The sequence below is a fragment of the Ovis aries genome, chromosome 22, assembly GCF_016772045.2.
Source record: "Ovis aries strain OAR_USU_Benz2616 breed Rambouillet chromosome 22, ARS-UI_Ramb_v3.0, whole genome shotgun sequence".
Lineage (NCBI taxonomy): Eukaryota > Metazoa > Chordata > Mammalia > Artiodactyla > Bovidae > Ovis > Ovis aries.
In genome coordinates this window covers 5,266,878-5,290,432 of record NC_056075.1, presented here as the reverse complement: position 1 = coordinate 5,290,432, position 23,555 = coordinate 5,266,878, and the positions used below count along the sequence as shown (strand labels likewise).

General features: G+C 37.1%; 1 protein-coding gene across 1 annotated transcript in view; it reads right to left on the bottom strand.

The window, feature by feature from the left end:
• Nucleotides 1-23,555, bottom strand: part of PCDH15 (protocadherin related 15) — a 1,094,267-nt gene that overhangs the window by 70,075 nt on the left and 1,000,637 nt on the right. Inside the window, exon 27 of the mRNA XM_060404607.1 lies at nucleotides 14,091-14,306. Coding sequence (XP_060260590.1) covers nucleotides 14,091-14,306 — 216 coding nt within the window. The remainder of the gene's footprint in view (nucleotides 1-14,090; nucleotides 14,307-23,555) is intronic.

Sequence of the window (23,555 nt, the reverse complement as noted above, 5' to 3'; positions counted from 1 at the left end):
CTTACAATACATGTTTTACTGTTTCACTTAGAAGTACAGGAATCAATGGGCTTCCCAGGTAAAGAACCTGCCTGCCAACACAGGAGATTGAAAAGACATGGGTTGGTTCCCTGGGTCAGGAAGATTCCCCTGGAGCAGGGCTTGGCAACTCACTCTAGTATTTTTGCCAGGAGAATCCCATGGACAGAGGAGCCCAGTGGGCTACAGTCTATAGGACTGCAAAGAGTTGAAGAGAACTGAAAGTACTTAGCATACGCATACACACAGGAATTGACACTGATTTATTTCTATAAATCATTGTATCCGGTAGTCACAGTATCATTCCATTTTTTAAATATGAAAAATTTTTAAATATCCAGTTTTAAAATATGTCTCTAATAAAACAAAGAGACATTAATATCTTGGTCCCAATTAAACACAGGCTCCAGAACATATGCCCTTTTATTACCCAGACATTAAAAAAATGTACCGTCCTGCATGTATATTATACACAAGTGCTGTTGGTCAGTTATCCAGTTGTGTTTGACTCTTTGTGACCCCATGGACTGCAGCAGGCCAGGCCTACCTGTCCCTCACCATCTCCCAGAGTTTGCCCAAGTTCATGTTCATTGCATTGGTGATGCTGTTCGGCCGTCTCATCCTCTGATGCCCTCTTCTCCCCTTCTGCCCTCGATCTTTCCAAGCATCAGGGTCTTTCCCAATGAGTTGCCAGTTTGCATCACATGACCAAAATACTGGAGCTTCAGCTTCAGCATCAGTCCTTGCCAGTGAATATTCAGGGTTGATCTTCCTTAAGATTGACTAATTTGATCTCCTTGCTGTCCCAGGGACTTTCAGGAGTCTTCTCCAGCACCACAGTTCAAAGACATCAATCATTTGGCATTCTGCCTTCTTTACAGTCCAATTCACACAACCATGCATGACCACTGGGAAGACCATAGCCTTGACTATATAAACCTTTATCAGCAGAGTAATGTCTTTGCTTTTCAACATGCTGTCTAGGTTTGTCATTGTTTTCCTGCCAAGAAGCAATTGTCTTCTGATTTCTTGGCTGCAGTCACAGTCCACAGTGATTTGGAACCCAAGAGGAGGAAATTTGTCACTACTTCCATCTTTACTCCTGCTGTTTGCCATGCAGTAATGGCAGTTTGCAATATTAAATTTTAAAATTAAAAATATGTATCTAATATTATATACAATTAAAATTTTGTAAATGCATATATACCAGGACTATTAATTTAATACTCAGGATTAGGCGTATTTAGCACTGTATATCTGAATATAATTTTGCCAGGGAATAACCATGTTTTGGGCTTCTCTGATGGCTCAGTTGGTAAAGAATCCATCCTCAAGGCAGGAGACCCTGTTTGATTCCTGGGTTGGGAAGATCCATGGAGAAGGGGTAGGCTACTCCAGTACTCTTGGGTTTCCCTGGTGGCTCAGCTGGTAAAGAATCTACTTGCAATGAGGGAGACCTGGGTTTGATCCCGGGGTTGGGAAGATCCCCTGGAGTAGGGAAAGGTTACCCACTCCAGTATTCTGGCCTGGAGAATGCCATAGACTGCAGAGTCCTTGGGGTCACAAAGAGTCAGACACCACTGAGCGACTTTCACTTTCAACCTCATGTTTCTTTTTTATATAAGCTCCAAGTTCTCTGCATATAGTTGCCCATAGATGGCCTATCAGAAGTCATAAGCTCAAACTTCTTCAGGAGCAAGGCAGATAACCTAAATGAGGAAAGCTGTCAAAAGTATGAAATAATAGGGAGAACTGGCAGTCTCTCAAATCAGAGAGCATATTACTCTGAAGAACACAGCTACTGCTCATCTCTACTGAATATTGCGATGTGGATAAATAGGTCCAGATCTGCTGGAGTTTTCCGTCTTTCAAGGAAAGAGATAAGATGTGAAATATTTACAACTAATTTGAAATCTTTCAAACCATAATGTGGGCCTAATAATTCATGTGTGCAGATAGACTATATGGAGCCAGGAGTCTATCTTATTATCACCTATCAATCAGCGAGTTGCTAACACTGGCAGTTCCAACCTGTATCTCTAACTCATTATAGGTAGTTGGGATCACATGCTTAAATTTTCCTTAAACATGTACATGAATCTTGACTGAGTCCTCCCCCACACACACAAATCTAAGTTCATTAGAAAAAGGGGATTGTCACAGTTTTTTTGTAACTCTATTTTATCTTTTTGCATCACTCCTGAATAAAAAGGACTAACATTACATATTACATATAACATTTTTTTGTTATTTGTTTTGCTTTCTGTTTTAGTTTTGAGTAGTAAAAATGGATGATAAAAGTCTCTAGAAAAATCTATATGAGTTTTGTGAAACTGTGTTTCCTTTATTCCTTCCTTCCCTCTCTTTCTTCTTTCCTTCCCTCTCTTTCTTCCTTCGTCTCTTCCTCCCTTCCTTTTTCCTCTTCCAATGTTGGGTGAGAGAATGTTAAAAAAAAAAAAAAAAAAGATCCAAAACAAAAAGCCTGAAGCAAATAGTAATCGTGGACTCTTTTCTAAATAAGATCAGATTTCTCAGCTTCTTTTGGAGTTTGATGGAACCATATGATGATGAAGTTCTGACCAATGGAAGTCAGTGCAAAATAAGAAACAAATACTCTTTAATCTATCCCATGTGTGAACGATCCCTTTCTTTGGCAGTATCTGTTTGAATAAAGAAGCCATAAACCAGGACACAGACACATGATGGAAGGGAACTGAGCCACTGAATCTCAATTTGCAAGAGCTGTCAAGAACATCAGCCGACCATATATGCTCTCATTGTTGGGTCATGCAAAAACAAACCTTGTTAGTTTAAACCACTGAAATTTTGGAGTTTTCTGTTACACAGTCAGCCTATCAAAACAAACACCAGGGATTAATTACACATGGTTGAGCGATTTCCACTAATTGATGATCAATGAAACACTAGAATGTGTTATTCAGTACGGGGTAAAGGTAAATTTTCCCTTTGCATAAATAAGTTCTAAGTTTTGAAGGTTGTTTTACAAGTAAAGTGTTGGAATGCAGTCAATTCATGTGCTGGGTACTCTATTTAGAAGCAATATTTGGCCTTGAAGTTATAAGTAACTCTATCATTTATGTTTAAAAGACTGTCAGTACTTTCTCTTTATTCAGAAAGATAAATTACTTCAAAGAGAATTTTTAATTTGTTAAACAAACTGAATCAAGATTTAAAGTCCTCTGGAATATATACATATTAAGCTTATAATTTCTCAAAAAGATTTTTTGAAAATGATTTGAAAACATGATGTTGTACACTTAAAATAAAAAAGTAATGCATTTTTAATTCTGAAAAAATAAAAAGTCAGACTGCATTTAACTCTAGAAGTAACTATCTCAGACATATCTACAAACAGATTTAAAAATTAAAGTCTCTGTAAATGTATTGACATATACATATTATTTATGTAGAACATATATACTTTGTGCGTATGAAGACAACAAGCTATTATAGTTCAAGTTTTGATCTTCCCAAAATTTCCATGTCCTTGAATCATTGGTTTCTTCTATCATCTATAGCAAAGATATTTATGTTTAAGATTATTAGATTTTGTTTATGTTACTTTTTCAGTAATGCCTATATGCAAATATTCTTAAAAATGCATTTCAGTTTATTATAGTAAAATTTTTTAAATTCTGCTTTAAAATTGCTTCATTTAATTATTTATGCCTTAATTACTAATGACACTTTTTCTAAACATCTCTTTTTTTGGGGGGTGATTTTTGTAATGGATTAAAATTACTAGGTACAATCAAGAGGAAAAAAGAAAAAGCTAATATTTGTGCAACACATAATTCCAAAAACAAAGATTCTGAATCTTTTAAATTATTTCTCATAAACTTCTGATAATTCTTTTTTTTCTATTCATTTCTTTTTTTTTTCATTTTTTCTTCTGAGCTTTTATTTTTTAATTTTACTTTATTTTACAATACTGTATTGGTTTTGCCATACATCAACATGAATCCACCACAGGTGTACATGAGTTCCCAATCCTGAACCCTTCTCCCACCTCCCTCCCCATACCATCTCTCTGGGTCATCCCAGTGCACCAGCCCCAAGCATCCTGTATCCTGCATCAAACCTAGACTGGTGATTCATTTCTTATAATACATTATACATGTTTCAATGACATTCTCCCAAATCATCCTACCTTCTCCCTCTCCCACAGAGTCCAAAAGTCTGTTCTATACATCTGTGTCTCTTTTGCTGTCTCGCATACAGGGTTATCGTTATCATCTTTCTAAATTCCTTATATATGTGTTAGTATATGGTATTGGTGTTTTTCTTTCTGGCTTACTTCACTCTGTATAATAGGCTCCAGTTTCAATACAGTCCAATATAAACATAATGTAAGACCAAAAGAAAAAAAAAGCCAGATATGTATAATTTTCAATTTTCTGGTAATCATAATAGACAGAGAAAAATAATAAAATTAATTCAATATACACTTAACCTAATATAATCAATATATCTTCATTAGTCTGTCTAGAAAAAGTGAAAATGTTAGTAGGTCATTCCTGACTGACTCTTGTGACCTCATGGACAGTAGCCTGCCAGGCTCCTTTGTCCATGGAATTTTTCAGGCCAGAATACTGGATTTGGTTGCCATTCCCTTTTCCATGTGATCTTTCTGACTCAGGGATCAAACCCATGTCTCCTGTATGGCAGGTAGATTCTATACCATCTGAGCTACCAGGAAGCTAAAAAACTTATTAAGGAGAGTTTTTATATGTTTTTCATACTAAGTCTTTGAAGTCCAGTGTGTATTCTACACAGTATGTCTAAATGCAACCTAACCACATTTCAAGTGCTCAGAAGCCACATATAGCAAAGAGTTAACACAATGAACAGCAAAATTCTAGAGGTTCACATAGTTTCTTGCTTGGTCTGGTCATTGTTTCTTCCTAACTGGTTTCTGGTGCAATCTTACTTTTCTTGAAAAAGAAGAGGTATCTTAAGTACTTTTTTTTTTTTTTTTTTTTTTTGCTTTCAAATGATTGTGTATGTTATTTGCAAACTCGAAACTCAAGTGGTAGTTTCTTCAAGATTAGTTTCAATCTAAAATCATGTTCAGTTACACTAAAATAACCTTATCTGTCTTGCATTTTGAATGGACCTTTTGCCTATGAATTTTTAAAAACATCTTGCTTTGGTCATTTGGAAAGTATTGGTTCACTGATTATTGCCGGTTTTTCAAATATTGACACATTACATTACACAATACCAAGAAAAAAATCACATTCTTTAATATTACCACTGATCTCATCAGAAAAATCTCTCAGTAAGTAATGGCAAGCTGTCAAACTCACAGTGGTGAACACATGCTTCCCAGTATACTAATTTGTACTTGAAAGCTTGAATGTCATCATTAACAACAAATACTGTCAGTTGTTTTCCTTGAATTGGCAGTCTCACCTCATTTAATTTTTTGTAAATGCCCATCAAAAATTCAAGTCTGAATAACCATAGTTTGTCTCTAAGTTATTTTTTTTTCAAATAAAAAGCTATTCCTTGAAAAAAGCAGCTAATTCAACTTGCATAGTTTTTCTCTGAGACAGTATGAAACTTTCATACACATCAGAAGTGCTTTATACCTACTTCTTTTTTTATTATAGAAAATATTGAAAATGTTTTAGTCAAGAGTTGATATTTATTAAAAGTAACAAGTTTTACAGCCTAAATAAGGGTATTCTTACTTGAAACAGGCTTCCTTTTTTTTTTTTCCCTGTTTATGTATGGCTATGAAGCCATAGCCATTTTTGCGGCAGGGCAAATGCAACATGGTAAAAAGGCAAATCGTGTCCTAGTATCTTCATGAAAGGAGCTTTGATCTCATGGACCCTGAAATGATTTGGGGTTTCTCTGGTTCTCATGGTGGAGAAGCAAATGGAAACCCACTCCAGTATCCTTGCCTGGAGAATCCCAAGGACAGAGGAGCCTGGCAGACTACAGTCCATAGGACTGCAAAGAGTCAGACATGACTGAAGTGATTTAGCATGACATACAGGTTTTCATAGACTACCTGTGAGAACTGCTAACTTACACTGCAAGAGATGGTCCATTCATTCACTGAATACATAGGAATTTAGTACTCAATCTACAACAGGAATTATTCTAGGTACTTGAGATATATTAGGGATTAAATTAATTTCATTTCTTAAAATGTCCTTATAGAGCTTTTCTGAGGAAAAAAAAACACTAATATGATAAGCCCATTATAAAAAAAAAAAACACACAACAGCTAAGTATACAGAGATGCAGTATGTTACAGTATTAACTAGGATGATGAGAGTATGCTTCATTGTGAAATACATTGTTACAAATATTTAGAAGAGATAAGGGAGCTAGTCCTGAACAGTGGAAGGGAAGAATATTGTAGGTAGTGAAAGTGAAAGTCACTCAGTTGTGTCTGACTCTTTGTGACCCTATGGACTATACAGTCCATAGAATTCTCTAGATCAGAATACTGGAGTGGGTAGCTTTTGCCTTCTCCAGGGCATCTTCCCAACCCAGGGATCGAACCTAGATCTCCAGCATTGCAGGTAGATTCTTTACCAGCTGAACCACCAGGGAAGCACATTATAAAATTCTCTAAATTGAGAGCATTTTTGACTATTGGAGAAATAGCAAACTAGCCATTATCAGGTTTGAAGGAGTTACAGGGAGAAGAGTAGAAAATGGATCATTGGAGGTCAGATTACCAAGGGCCTCATGGTCTTCTATAATCTAAGAATTTCTCTGAAAGAATCAGCTGATATTAGAAAGTTCTAAGCAGATAGATAACAGAACCTGAATTACATTTTAAGATATCACTTTACTTGCTATATTAAAGCCAGACTTTAGCAGGGCAAGAAAGAAAGCATATGAGCAAGTTAGTGAGTTTGTGCAATGATGCAAGTGAGTCATGATGCTTGATCAAACAAACTACAACAGCAGAAGTATTGAAAAATGTGAAGATAACACACATATGAAGTGTATGTATGTTACAGTGTATATATACATATATACAACAATATTTACTCAGGAATTAACTGTGTGGTTAAGTAGAGAAAGGAATTAAGAGACTAAGGAAAATACATGGACAGAGGAGCCTGGCGTGATACAGGTCCATGGGGTCACAAAGAGTTGGACACGACCAAGCACATTCACACACACAACACACACACACACACACACACAAGGAATTTAAAGTTCATTTGGTCATAGAGCAAAAATTGTGAAGACTATTGTTTCCTCTAACACAGGAACGCGGGCAATTGCGATGGTGCACAGAGCGTGGCCAAGAGGAGATACCCAACTCCCGAGGTCAGCAGCAGCGGCCGAGGGTGCCAAGCTGCGACGGTGCAGGAACAGCCGAGAGGATCTACCCCACGTCTGAAGTCAGGGGCGACGGCCCGGAGGAGTACCCCCAGGTCCAAGGAGCAGTGGGTGCTCGGGCACAGGAGGACCTAGAGGGGCTATTCCACTTTCAAGGTCAGGAGGGGCACGGTGAGGAGATACTCCTCATCAGAGGTAAGGAGTAGAGACTGCGCTTTGCTGGAGCAGCCATGAAGAGACACCCCATGTCCAAGGTAAGAGAAACCCAAGTAAGATGGTAGATGTTGCAAGAGGACATCAGAGGGCAGACACACTGAAACCATAATCACAGAAAACTCATCAATCTAATCACACTAGGACCACAGCCTTTTCTAACTCAATGAAACTAAGCCATGCCTGCGGGGCAACCCAAGATGGGTGGGTCATGGTGGAGAGGTCTGACATAATGTGGTCCACTGGAGAAGGGAATGGCAAGCCACTCTAGTATTCTTGCCTTGAGAACCCCATGAACAGTATGAAAAGGCAAACTGATAGGATACTGAAAGAGGAACTCCCCAGGTCAGTAGGTGCCCAATATGCTACTGGAGATCAGTGGAGAAATAACTCCACAAAGAATGAAGGGATGGAGCCAAAACAAAACAATACCCAGTTGTGGATGTGACTGGTCATAGAAGCAAGGTAAGATGCTGTAAAGAGCAATATTGCATAGGAACCTAGAATGTCAGGTCCGTGAATCAAGGCAAATGGGAAGTAGTCAAGCAGGAGACGGCAAGAGTGAATATCAACATTCTAGGAATCAGCAAACTAAAATGGACTGGAATGGGTGAATTTAACTCAGATGACCATTATATCTGAGGACATTATATCTGTGGACAGGAATCCCTCAGAAGAAATGGAGTAGCCATCATGGTTAACAAAAGAGTCCGAAATGCAGTACTTGGATGCAATCACAAAAACGACAAAATGATCTCTGTTCGTCTCCAAGGCAAGCCATTAAATATCACAGTATTCCAAGTCTATGCCCCAACCAGTAACGCTGAAGAAGCTGAAGTTGAATGGTTCTATGAAGACCTACAAGCCATTTTAGAACTAACACCCAAAAAAGATATCCTTTTCATTATAGGGGACTGGAATGCAAAAGTAAGAAGTCAAGAAACACCTGGAGGAACAGGCAAATTTGGCCTTGGAATGCAGAATGGGGCAAAGGCTAATAGAGTTTTGCCTAGAAAATGCCCTGGTCATAGCAAACAACGTCTTCCAACAACTCAAGAAAAGACTCTACACATGGACATCATCAGATGGTCAACACTGAAATCAGATTGATTATATTCTTTGCAGCCAAGATAGAGAAGCTCTATACAGTCAACAAAAACAAGACTGGGAGCTGACTGTGACTCAGATTATGAACTCCTTATTGCCAAATTCAGACTTAAATTGAAGAAAATAGGGAAAACCACTAGACCATTCAGTTATGACCTACATCAAATCCCTTATGATTATACAGTGGAAGTGAGAAATAGATTTAAGGGACTAGATCTGACAGACAGAGTGCCTGATGAACTACAGAATGAGGTTCATGACATTGTACAGGAGACAGAGATCAAGACCATCCCCATGGAAAAGAAATGCAAAAAAGCAAAATGGCTGTCTGAGGAGGTCTTACAAATAGCTGTGAAAAGAAGAGAAGCAAAAAGCAAAGGTGAAAATGAAAGATATAAGCTTCTGAATGCAGAGTTCCAAAGAATAGCAAGAAGAGATAAGAAAGCCTTCCTCAGCGATCAATGCAAAGAAATAGAGGGAAAAAAAAACAGAATGGGAAAGACTAGAGATCTCTTCAAGAAAATTAGAGCTATCAAGGGAATATTTCATGCAAAGATGGGCTCGATAAAGGAGAGAAATGGTATGGATGTAACAGAAGCAGAAGATATTAAGAAGAGGTGGCAAGAATACACAGAAGAACTATACAAAAAAGATCTTCACAACCAAGATAGTCACGATGGTGTGCTCACTCACCTAAAGCCAGACATCCTGGAACATGAAGTCAAGTGGGCCTTAGAAAGCATCACCATGAACAAAGCTGGTGAAGGTGATGGAATTCCAGTTGAGTAATTTCTAATCCTGGAATATGATGCTGTGAAAGTGCTGCACTCAATATGCCAGCAAATTTGGAAAACTCAGCAGTGGTCACAGGACTGGAAAAGTCAGTTTTCATTCCGATTCCAAAGAAAGGCAATACCAAAGAATGCTCAAACTACTGCACAATTGCACTCATCTCACATGCTAGTAAAGTAATGCTCAAAATTCTGCTAGCCAGGCTTCAGCAATACGTGAACCATGAACTTCAAGATGTTCAAGCTGGTTTTAGAAAAGGCAGAGGAACCAGAGATCAAGTTGCCACCATCCACTGGATCATGGAAAAAGCAAGAGAGTTCCAGAAAAACATCTATTTCTGCTTTATTGACTATGCCAAAGCCTTTGACTGTGTGGATCACAATAAACTGTGGAAAATTCTGAGAGAGATGGGAATACCAGACCACCTGACCTGCCTCTTGAGAAATCTGTATGCAGGTCAGGACTGGACATGGAACAACAGACTGGTTCCAAATAGGAAAAGGAGTATGTCAAGGCTGTATATTGTCACCCTGCTTATTTAACTTATATGCAGAGTACATGATGAGAAACGCTGGGCTGGAAGAAGCACAAGCTGGAATCAAGATTGCCAGGAGAACTATCAATAACCTCAGATATGCAGATGACACCACTCTTATGGCATAAAATGAAGAGGAACTAAAAAGCCTCTTATTGAAAGTGAAAGGGGAGAGTGAAAAAGTTGGCTTAAAGCTCAACATTCAGAAAATGAAGATCATGGCATCTGGTCCCATTACTTCATGGAAAATAGATGTGGAAAAAGTGGAAACAGTGTAAGACTTTATTTTGGGGGGCTCCAAAATCACTGCAGTTGGCGACTGCAGCCATGAAATTAAAAGACGCTTACTCCTTGGAAGAAAAGTTATGATCAACCTAGATAGCATATTCAAAAGCAGAGACATTACTTTGCCAACAAAGGTCCATCTAGTCAAGGCTATGGTTTTTCCAGTAGTCATGTATGGATGTGAGAGTTGGACTGTGAAGAAAGCTGAGCACCGAAGAATTGAAGCTTTTTAACTGAGGTGTTAAAAAGGTGTTAAAAATCTCCTTGGATTGCAAGGAGATCCAAGTAGTCCATTCTGAAGGAGATCAGTCCTGGTTGTTCTTTGGAAGGAATGATGCTAAGGCTGAAAGTCCAGTACTTTGGCCACCTCATGTGAAGAGTTGACTCATTGGAAAAGACTCTGATGCTGGGAAGGATTGGAGGCAGGAGTAGAAGGGGATGCCAGAGGATGAGATGGCTGGATGGCATCACTGACTCGATGGACGTGAGTCTGAGTGAACTCTGTGAGTTGATGACGGACAGGGTGGCCTAACATGCTGCGATTCACGGTGTTGCAAAGAGTTGGACACGACTGAGTGACTGAACTGAACTGAACTGATAGGCAGAAGAGATGTGATGAGGAAGAGAAGATTAGCAAACATCAATCAGGTCTTTGGTAGACATTCACGTATAATTCTGCATGTACATTTTGATACATGAATTTTTTATTCAAGAATGAGCTTCAGAGTGAAGATATAAATTTGATTTTTTAAATATATATAGATAATCTTTTAATGTTGTGGGACTAAATGAGTTTATGAGTCATAGGGTGAAGATAGAAAAGAGAATTAATATCTGAGCCCTAAGAAACATTGACTAAAAGATCAGGGGAAAAAAGTGACAGCAAAAAATGACTGAGAAAGACTGAGCAGTGAAGGAAGAAATAAAGAAAAGTGAATGGTGGCCGGGAAGCCTAGTAAAGGTAATATCAACCAAAGGTAGTTAATGGTTTAAATAAGATGGAGATTCAGATTACCAGTGCTTTTAATAAGAGAAAGTCATTGATGATGTTGGCATAAGCAGTTTTGGATGAGTGTTGGGAGAGAAATTTTGATTTAAAAGTTGTTTAAGAGAGGGCTTCCCTGATGGCTCAGCAGTAAAGAATCTCCTACAATGCAGGAACTTATAGATTTGATCCCTGGGTTGGGAAGATTCCCTGGAGAAGGAAATGATGGTCAAAGAGTGGGTGGTTTGGAATGGAGGCTATAAAAGGAGTGTCATAAGTGGCAATGGCAAAAAATAACTCAGGTTTTAAGCGGTTGCAACAGGATGAAAAGTAAAGCCATTGGAGGAAAGGCATTCAAGCAATTGCGAGTTCAGGATATTGCAAGAATCCTCTTCGTGTATAATGAAATTATCAAAATGTAGGAGGATTGTTGGAGAAAGTAATAGTAACTTGGGAGCCAAACTCATTGAGATATATTTGGGATGGACCAAGGCTTCGGAGTCCCAGGAATGAAGTAAGGCAGTTAGTGACAGTCAGATGATGAAAATCAAAGCTGATTCTGAGGAAGGAAGGAGGGCCTAGAGCAGTGGTGTTGCACACTGAGGATCCTGTTCTGCCAGCAGGTAGTATGAAAACTGACAAAAGCAGAAAAAAATACAAGCAAAAGCTTCTGCTTGAGGAGGCAGTAGCAGAAGTGGTGTCCTCAGGGGAGAATCAGATTTGCACTAAACAAGAAAGTTTTATCAAAGTTAAAAACTGTATCTTCATTCACTCTTACTGAATTTTTTCAATGATTTCCCATAAATTTTAGGGAAAAGTTCCAATATTTTCAGTATGTTCTACACCTTATATACTTCCATCTCCAGCCCTGTCTCATTCACTTTCCCTCCCTCACTGCCAAGCTGAGTAAATATCCATCAGTTGTTGAGAACTGTCACGATTTCCCTTCCTTCTTGGTTCTGGCACTTGTTGTTTTTTTTGCATAAGTCATTTCTCTCCATGTCTTCCTTCTCTTTTCTGAAAGGATTTCAAATTTTATCATAAATACATTGTGACCTGATGTGAAGAGCTGACTCATTGGAAAACACTCTTGATGCTGGGAAAGACTAAGAGGAGAAGGGAGAGACAGAGGATGAGATAGTTAGATGGCATCATTCGCTCAATGGGCATGAATTTGAGCAAACTCTGGGAGATGGTGAAGGACAGGGAAGCCTGGTTCGCTGCAGTACATGGGGTCATAAAGAGTCAGACATGACTTAGTGACTGAACAACAACATATTTTGCTAGGAAGATTTCCTTGTATAAATATTACAACTATATTATAATTTGATTTACAAATTATATTTGATTTACAAATATATCACATTATGATTATTTTGAATTGAATCTTTCTAAATATATTTTGGATAATTTTAGAGGTATATCTTAAATTTCCATACTATAGTGTATACAGTCCAATAAGAAACCCACAAACTTAACATTGCTTATGTATAACTTATATAGTTATATTTTATTTATGTTTTTACAATATTGTAGTAGCCTTATTATTCAGCTTTAACAGGAAGAGAAATGACAATATGACTTTATATAAGGTTTACAGGTCTTATTTTGATTTTAAAGAAATCTATGCCAACCTTAATACTTTGCATATCAAAAGCTTTTTCATTTACATTGGCCTTTGTTATAAATGAGAATGTTCTGGCCTTCATATCCATCATAATCATGGTGGTTGGTCTTCACCATTATCTAAGAAGAAAAATATTTGATTTATGTTGCATCTGAGTGAGAGAAAGTTGCCCAGTTGTGTCTAACTCTTTGCGACCCCATGGACGGTAGTCCATAGAATTCACCAGACTAGAATACTGGAGTGGATAACCTTTCCTTTCTCCAGGGGATCTTCCCAACCCAGGAGTGGAACCATGGTCTCTGGCATTGTAGGTGGATTCTTTACCAACTGAGCTATTGCATCTATTTGATGTTTAATCTTGTCCTGATAACTAAATGAGAACAGTGGAAATTGAAGATTTAATAAAGTATAAATAGCAAAAGAAAAATTATACTTTATGTGACAAATATTTCCAGTAACAACGATATTTATAACTTTTACTGGTATTATCAGAAAAAAAAAAAGTCCAAATAATCTACCCTTCTAAAATAGCAATTTCATAGGATAGATGCTTTGGTGTTGAGTATTTTGAATAAATGTCAGTATCAGACTGCCTTTGTTAATAACCTACCACTGAGCTTATGTACAGCCCAAGAAACAATAGAAAAGTGATTATTGACTGAAGCCAAATATATTGATAATTTAGTTAAGGGTCACCAATGTCATTAATGAGGAGTTTGGTAAGAGTAGGAGATCACGTCTGCTGGAACATAAATTTGCTCTAATACATTTTTTGTTTCCTTAATTACAAAAGGCCTAAAAGTAATTTAAATAGTAATGAAAGTTTCATACATTTTAATTTCTACAGCAAAACTCTGTGAAGCATTTTAAAATTGTAAGTAGCTCCAGCCAACTTTATATTAAAAATGAGATCTTCAGACCAAACAGAAAACCAGTGCTTAAGACAATGCTGTCACAGTCATATTCAAAAACAACATGATTAATTTCTGAAATGTCAAAAAAATAAACCACCATAAAGCTCTAATTTTTTTAAATATTCTAAACTATATGTAGTAACAACCTGGATGAAAGTTAATCACATTGATGTTTTAGGAAACCTATTTCCAATATTTAAACGTTCTAGGTGTTGAAACATTAACCCCTGGCTAGTACTGCACATACCCCCTTTATCTGAAGTTTTATCTACTCACCAGAACATCTGCTTTGCCACTTAGTCCCTTCCCATAGTTGTCAGTTGCGATGACTTGAAACTTAAAGTAAGACCGTCTCATGTTATGGAAGAGCATAGCCGTTTTGATAAGCCCTGTGTATGTTTCCACCACGAATCCTTCCTTTCCTTCTTTAATTGGTGGTATTATGAGTCTGTATGCCATGGCGCTATAATTGCCAGTATCTTTATCAGTCGCCTAGGAGGGAAAAAGCACAGGTTATGAATAAGCTGGAAAGAAAGAACCTTTATGAAAGAGCTTATTTCTGGTTGCAAGACTACTGTTTTTTAGGTAACAATAACACAGTAAAGTCCTCCTAAAGTTATATTTTTCTAGGAACCATTATATAGATGTATAGACTTTGTATACACAGGGTTGAACAACTGTTATGAGAAGCATAATGACTACTGAACTGTGAATACAAGGGACAGACACTAACTCAGTCCCACTGATGAACCAAGTGTTTTGATTGGCATGTTTAATGGGATCAGCACTGGGCTGAGATCCAAATTGTTTTAAGGATGGGACTGTTTACCTAACCATTGTCTTGTGTAGTAGGCATAGCATGTAATTGTGTTTTTGATCTATTTCCTAAAAGGAAAAAAAAAAATTAAAGTTATGCACTAAAATATTTCAGATGACACCAGGACAGTATTTAGAGCTTTTATGAGTCTAGAATTATATAAAGAGATCCTGATTAGTAAATGCCATATCATAAGAGAGTATTAGAATACTAATTCAGCTTCTTTTTTCATCAGCTTGTATCCTGACTAACCAGATTTGTCCCTAGTTGTAAGTACTTATGATCTACATGTTAAGGTTTCTTCACACTTAGAAATTAAAAAGAAATAGTTGCTTAGAATATATATCAATATATATAATTATATATATATATTTATATATATATATATATTTATATATAAATATATATATATATATATTTAAAATAAAGTTGGGAGCATAGTAATATTAGCCTGGTTCTTTTGTTTCTACTTCAGGGAAATTTTTCAGACTGCCAATTTGTCACAGTGAAACATCTGAAAGAGGAATGGTGGATATGATAGTTTTAGTGAATTTATACAAGGCTATATGACTTTATTTGTGATACTAGATATATAACATTTAAATTTTAATTATATTATTATTATCTGATTATTCTTATTTTTAAATATTATTATTAAATATCAGGTATCAAGCATTTATGATTCATCATTACAATGCTAAGAATTCCATAAAAATAATTTTAACAAAAGTAAAACTCTCCAAGGAATATATTATTCTAGTACTTATATTAGTGTTGTCCAACAGAACTTTTGACAATAATGGAAATGCTCTAAATGTCCTCTGTCCAATGCAGTAGTCACAAGCCACTGAACATCTGAGATGAGGCTAATGTGACTAAGGAAATGAAATGTGAATATTGTATTAAATTTGAAAAGCCAAAGGCTACAGAGTAAGTGGCAAAGTTTGGTTACAAATAATTACAATAATAGTAAATAATAGAAAATGTGTGTTGAGATTCAGCACAAAATTCAAAAGTTTGAATCTCTAACTTTAAATTCTATATATGTGCTTAACAATTTAAAACATGTCAGGATAACTCTGCTAGACAAGGTAACCTGAAGTAAAAAAATCCAGATACTTTCCTTTGGGACAAAATATTTCTTGAAATTTGAAAGTTAAAAATCTCAGTTTTAGAATAGGACAAGGTCTAACTATCAGTTCAACCTTTTAAATGCCCTGTATGTTTTACATAATGGCAGAGCTTCATTTCTGTATTAGAGGAATAGGAATTAGATTCCAACATAGGTCACATTATCACTATACAAAGAAGAAAAAGAAAGAAAAAATAGTTATCAAAGTGTTTATTTTAAAGCTTTAAACCCAAGTTTTTATTCATTTAACAAAGTATAGAGTAAGGGAAAAAAAAGAACATTCCCAATTAAAATTAAAATGAGTTTGGATTAAGTAATCAAAGACATTTCTTTCATATACTAGGAGCAAATTTAAGACATACTGAATCACTCAAAAATATGGTTGAATATTATTCTTTCACTTATGATTAACATGAGTATTTTCTTTGAAATAAACTTTTTACCATTAATGAAACTTTACTGAGGTACAAGAAACTGGCATAAAACATGCACAAATCATAAATATACAGTTCAATAAAAAATTGCAGACTATACACATCCAATGAGCCAGCACATACATCAAAAAATAAAACATTACCAGGATCCCAGAATGTTCATCATATCCTTCCAGCCATACTCTGTTCCCCAGAGAAACCACTACCCTGATTATCAACACCATTGATCAGTTATGCTTATTTTTAAATGTTATCTTAATGGGATCATAATTTATGGTCTATTTTTTGTCTAACTTCTACATAGCTTTTTATTGTAAGATTCCAAACCTTAATATTTTAAAACAAACTCTGTAACACCGTAGAAAAGAATAGAAAAGGCAGTTACAGCAAAATCATTTTGATTGTTTTGATTGCTTTGTATATTAAGCTTCTTTGCACTGTTCTTACTGATTACTTCCAATTTCAATAAACATGCAATTTTGGTTTACTGTATTGCTAATTTACTGAATTACTATAGTGGCATATTTTGCCTTAACAGATTAAGATGTTTTTAAACATAACTTTCCTGAAACAAATAATCATTTAATGCAAAAGTTTGGGTAACTCAGAAATATCTTTTAAGCATAACTTTCCCTCATACATTAGCAGCAAATTAACGAAAGTGAGATACAGAATTTTTTAAAAAAAATCATGTTTACTGGACTACTTTTTTTAATTGAATGAAAGATTTCTTAAATTCTACAAAAGTTTCACACAGATTATTTTCCATAATCCCATCAGTTCATTTCATTTTAGTTCAGTTGCTCAGTCATATCTGACTCTTTGTGACTCCATGGACTACAACACACCAAGCTTCCCTGTTCATCAACTTCCAGAGCTTGCTCAAACTCATGTCTGTTGAGTCAGTGATGCTGTCCAACCATGTCATCCTCTGTTGTCCCCTTCTCCTTCTGCCTTCAGTCTTTCCCAGCATCAGGGTCTTTTCCAATGTGTCAGTTCTTCACATCAGGTGGCCAAAGTATTGGAGTTTCAGCTTTAGCATCGGTTCTTCCAATGAATATTCAGGACTAATTTCCTTTAGGGTTGACTGGTTTGATCTCCTTGCAGTCCAAGGGATTCTCAAGAGTCTTCTCCAACATCACAGTTTAAAATCATCAATTCTTCAGTGCTCAGCTTTCTTTATAGTCCAACTCTCACATCCATACCTGCCTACTGGAAAAACCAAAGCTCTGACTAGATGGACCTTTGTTGGCAAAGTAATGTCTCTGCTTTTTAATATGCTGTCTAATCAAACTGATCACAAGGACCACAGCCTTATCCAACTCAATGAAAGTATGAGACATGCCATATAGGGCCACCCAGATGGATAGGTCATGGTGGAGAGTTCTGACAAAACATGGTCCACTGGAGAAGGAAATGGCAAACTACTTCAATATTTTTGCCTTGAGAAGCTCATGAACAGTATGAAAAGGCAAAAAAAAAAAAAAAAAAGAGAGAGAGAGAGAGATAATTCCATAATGATCCATTTTTTTTCCCTTCTACTCCTACATTGGCCGTCTCTCCTCCCCCCCCCCCCCCACCTGGTAACCACTGGATTCTTCTCTATATCTGTGAATCTGCTTCTTTGGTGATTTTTAGTTTTTTTCAACTATATAAAACCATGGTCATATGTATGCTATTTGTAATGGCTCCACTTAAAATTTCTGATTCTTTTAATAGATTTGCTCCTCTTTGGAATCTGAAAAGATCTCATTTCAGAATACAGTTATGAGGATAGTTGCCAGGATCATTAGCATTCTTTCAAGTCTCTCACCTCTCTCTCACATTCAGTTGAAACTAGCAAGTTAAAATGTGAATGATTAAAATTCCATAAGTACACTACTTGTGACCATTTTAAAGGATTTTCAGTTTTAACTTTGTCTATTTAATTTTCAACAAACGCATGGTTTTAGACCAAAACTTATATACAGTTGACCTTTGCACAACATGGATTTGAACTACAGACAGTTCAGTTAATGCCAGTGACTGAGGCAGGGTCAGACTTAAAATTAGCAACCAGTAAAGTGGCTGACTTAATTTTTCTGGGCTCCAAAATCACTGCAGATGGTGACTGCAGCCATGAAATCAAAAGACACTTACACCTTGGAAGGAAAGTTATGACCAACCTAGACAGCACAAAAAGCAGAGATATTGCTTTGTCAACAAAGGTCCATCTAGTCAAGGGTATGGTTTTTCCAGTGGTCTTGTATGGATGTGAGAGTTGGACTGTATAGGAAGCTGAGCACCAAAGCATTGATGCTTTTGAACTGTGGTGTTGGAGAAGACTCTTGAGAGTCACTTGGACTGCAAGGAGATCCAACCAGTCCATCCTAAAGGAGATCAGTCCTGGGTGTTCATTGAAGGGACTGATGTTGAAGCTGAAATTCCAATACTTTGGCCACCTGATGCAAAGAGCTGACTCATTTGAAAACACCTGACACTTGGAAAGATTGAGGGCAGGAGGAGAAGGAGATAACAGAGGATGAGATGGTTGGATGGCATCACCGACTCAATGAACACGGGTTGGATGGACTCCGGGAGTTGGTGATGGACAGGGAGGCCGCAAGGAGCTGGACACAACAGAGTGACTGAACTGAACTGAACTGAAAATGCTCTTTAAAACACAAGGTCTATTTATCTTACTTATATAATGTTATGTTATTGCTGCTTTGGTGAGCTAACATTTATTGACCAATTATGGTTGTTCAGGGGCTGTGTAAATACTTTTCATCCACAACTTCATGTCATCTTTTCTACTGAGCAAGTTTTATTGCTATTAATTCATAGGTGCAGAGATGGAGGCTCAGAGAGATCAGTGATTGGCTCACAATCATAAAGATGTGTGTTAGTTGCTCAGTCGTCTCCAACTCTCTGAGATCCCATGGACTGTAGCCCACCAGGCTCCTCCACCCATGGGATTTTCCAGGTAAAAATACCGGAGTGTGTTTCCATTTCTTTCTCCAGGGGATCTTCCGGACCCAGGGATAGAACGCAGATATCTCACATTGCAGGCAGAATCTACTGTCTGAGCCACCAGGGAAGCCCTCACATCATAAAGATAGTTGATAGCAAAGTTGGGTATATATTACACTAAAGCCTATATTATAATCACTGCATTCAATATGTCAGACTAAGTATCAGAACTAAAATTCCAGTGAAAACAACACTGAAAGCTAGATAATAAGGAAAGGAGTACGTTAAGGCTATATATTGTCACCCTGCTTATATTCAGAGTACATCATGAGAAATGCTGGGCTGAATGAAGCACAGGCTGAAATCAAGATTGCTGGAAGAAATATCAATAACCTTAGATATGTAGGTGACACCCCCCCTTATAGCAGAAAGCGAAGAAGAACTAAAGAGCCTCTTGAAAATGAGAGGAGAGTGAAAAAGTTGGCTTAAAACTCAACATTCAGAAAACTAAGATTATGGCATCTGGTCCCATCACTTCATGGCAAATAAATGAGGAAAGAGTAGAAATAGTAACAGACTATTTTTTTTGTGCTCCAAAATCACTGCAGCCATGAAATTAAAAGACATTTGAAAGAAAAGTTATGACCAACTTTGACAGCATATTAAAAAGCAGAGAGATTACTTTGCCAACAAAGGTCCATCTAGTCAAGGTTTTCCCAGTAGTCACGTATGGATGTGAGAGCTGGACTATAAAGAAAGTTGAGCACCAAATAACTGATGCCTTTGAACTGTGGTGTTGGAGAAGACTCTTGAGAATCCCTTGGACTGCAAGGAGATCAAACCAGGCAACCCTAAAGGAAATCAGTCCTGAATATTCATTGGAAGGACTGATGCTGAAGCTGAAACTCCAATATTTTGGCCACCTGATGTGAAGAACTGACTCATTGGAAAAGACCCTGATGCTGGGAAAGACTGCAGGCAGAAGGAGAAAGGGACGACAGAGGATGAGATGGCTGGATGGCATCATTGACTCAATGAACATGAGTTTGCATAAACTCTGGGAGTTGGTGATGGATAGGGAGGCCTGGTGTGCTGCAGTCCATGGAGTTGTGAAGAGTCGAACATGACTGAAATACTGAACTGAAAAGATCTTAATAATTTTTCCTAAACATATTAAGGAGATAAGAAGAAAATAAGTATGAAGGTCAAAAACTAAATGAAAACAAGGATCTAGACAGTTTAGTACTGATAGTAAGTTCACTTACAGGGTTTCTATTGATCCAAGTGAACTTAAAATTTAATTTATGAGGTCTTGAGTGGTTCAGAGAATAGGAGACAAGATCAAGGCCCACTCATAGATGTAAGTCTAATAAGACTCCACTCTGAAGAATATTAAAGGTGGATGAGATGGCTGGATGGCATCATTGACTCAATGAACATGAGTTTGCATAAACTCTGTGAGTTGGTGATGGACAGGGAGGCTTGGCGTGCTGCGGTCCATGGTGTTGTGAATTTTAAAGGTGAATGAGAATTTATCTCCCCTTCCCAGCCACCACTGCCACTGCCACCCAAAAGTAAAAAGAAAACTGTCTTGTTAAACCTTGATGTTGAATGCAGTGGAGAAAAAACAGAAAGCAAAGAAACCCAAACTTTATTGAGACTCAATCTATAACCAACACAAGCCTTCATCAGCATTTGCAACCTTTATTCACACATCACTGATTTCTTCAGCTCAAGGATAAATCATAATGTTATCCATTTATAAATTCAGTAGTCCTGAATTCTACCTGAATAAACAGAGAAGAACCGCAACTGTGAATTTGATTTTTAATGATAACAGTCTAGCTTTGTCACAGGAGCAAACACTTTTTCAAAAAAGTTATCTACAATCTATGCCTCAAGTAATTCTAACAAATAAACTCCAAGAAAGATGAAAAGTTAAAGTCAGATAGTTCTCAAAATGAACAGGAAACCAAGTATCAGGAAAAGAGAGTCCATTGAGATAGAAAATCAAAGTCATACCCACAAAGGCTTTAGATATCTGAATTAGGAAAACAGTATAATGTAAATGTTCAATATGTTTCATTAAATAATAGATATTTTAAAAATATAAATAAAATGAGATTAGTACAACATAAGTAAAATGTATCTTCTAGAAGTAAACAAAATAATAACAAAAAAAACTCATAGATGAAGTTGTTAGAGGCTTATGCATATGGCACAAGAGTATTAGTGTACTGAATGACAGAGAGAAAATTAGGTTTCACATATTCTGGAGGAATAAGAACCAGACTGGAAGGAAATACTTTGCCTAAGATATTGTTAGTGAACTCAAGTATAAATAGAGTAAAACAGCCAAGAGGTATTTTTTAATAAATAAATTATTAGGAATATAATCTGCATTGTATCCATAAAAACTGGAAAACACTCATAGAAATAGCCTATGAAAGGGAAAAAAAAAACAAAAATTATAAATCTACTCCATCATTTTTTTACATTGTACTAAGGGGGCATATAACAAATTTGGCTAAACTAATGTCTAAAAGTTAAATCTGGAATGGGAAAAAGATGGCGGAGGAATAGGACGGGAAGATCACGTTCTCCCTCACAAATTCCTCAAAAGAACATTTCAATGCCGAGCAAACTCCACAAAACAACTTCTGTAGGCTGGCAGAGGACATCAGGCAACCAGAAAAGCAGACCATTGTCTTCAAAAACAGCATCCCCCCTCCCCACAGCGCGACTGAACTAGTGAGCCTAAAAACCAGCAAACAGAAGAAGTTAAACAGAGGGAACCACCTTGGAAGTGAGCCCACACGGCCCATAACATCAGAGAAGAGCCAGATATATTTTTAATTTTTTAATATTTTTAAAATCATTCTTTTTTTTTGCTTTTTGCTTTTTTTTTCCTTTTTTTTTCCGAGCTTTTTTTTAATTGTTAAGTCTTCTATTTCTCCTCTAATTTTTATTTCTATAACCTAGTATTACTATTTTTTTAAAAAAAAGACTTTTTTTTTTTTTTTTAAGGCAAACACCATATAGACTCTTTGGATGGTTGTTGGTGTTTTTTTTGTTTGTTTGTTTGTTTGTTTGTTTTTTAATAATTCTTTTTTTTTTTCTTTCTTCCTTTTTCCTTCTGCTTTTCTTTAATATTGTATCTTTGAAAATCCAACCTCTACTCCAGATTTTTAATCTTTGCTCTTAGGTTTTTGTTGTCAATTTTGTACATTTTAAAACCCAAACTTCACTACCCAAGTTTACCTGAGAGCGAGATTACTGGCTTGACCACTCTCTCCTCCTCTGGACTCTCCTTTTTCTCCACCAGGTGGCCTCTGTCTCTTTTCTCCCCCATCTCTTCTCTATCCAACTCTGTGAATCTCTGTGTGTTCCAGACGGTAGAGAACACCTAAGGAACTGGTTACTGGCAGGATTTGTCTCTCTCCTACTCATTCCTCTCTCTTATCCTCCTGGTCACCTCTGTCTACTTCCTCCCTCTCCTCTTCCCCGTATAACTCTGTAAATACCTCTGAGCGGTCCAGACTCTAGAGCGCACATAAGGAAGTGACTACTGGCTAGCTTGCTCTCTCCTCTCTTGATCTCACCGCATCTCATTCCAGTTACCTCTAACTACCCCCTCCATCTTCTCTTCTCCTTGTAACTCAGTGAACCTCTCTGAGTGTCCTTCAATGTGGAGAAACTTTTCATCTTTAACCTAGATGTTTTATCATCGGTGCTGTATAGATGGAGAAGTCTAGAGGCTACTGTAAAAATAAAACTGAAAACCAGAAGCAGGAAGCTTAAACCCAAAGCCTGAAAACATTAGAGAACTCTTGAATTCAGGGAACATTAAGCAATAGGAGCTCATCAAATGCCTTCATACCTACACTGAAACCAAGCTCCACCCAAGGGCCAACAAGTTCCAAAACAAGACATACCACCCAAATTCTCCAGCAACACAGGAACACTCCCCTGAGCCTCAATATACAGGCAGCTCAAAATTATCCCAAAACCTTTGATGTCTCATAACCCATTACGGGTCACTCCACTGCACTCCAGAGAGAAGAAACCCAGCTCCACCCACCAAAACTCCAACACAAGCCTCCCTAACCAGGAAACCTTGACAAGCCACTGATAGAACCCCACCCAAAGTGAGGAAGCTCCATAATAAAGAGAACTCCACAAATTATCAGAATATAAAAAGGCCACCCCAAACGCAGCAATATAACCAAGATGAAGAGACAGAGGAATACTCAGCAGGTAAAGGAACAGGAAAGTTGCCCACCAAACCAAACAAAAGAGGAAGAAGTAGGGAATCTACCGGAGAAGGAATTCGGAATATTGATAGTGAAAATGATCCAAAATCTTGAAATCAAAATGGAAACACAGATAAATAGCCTAGAGACAAG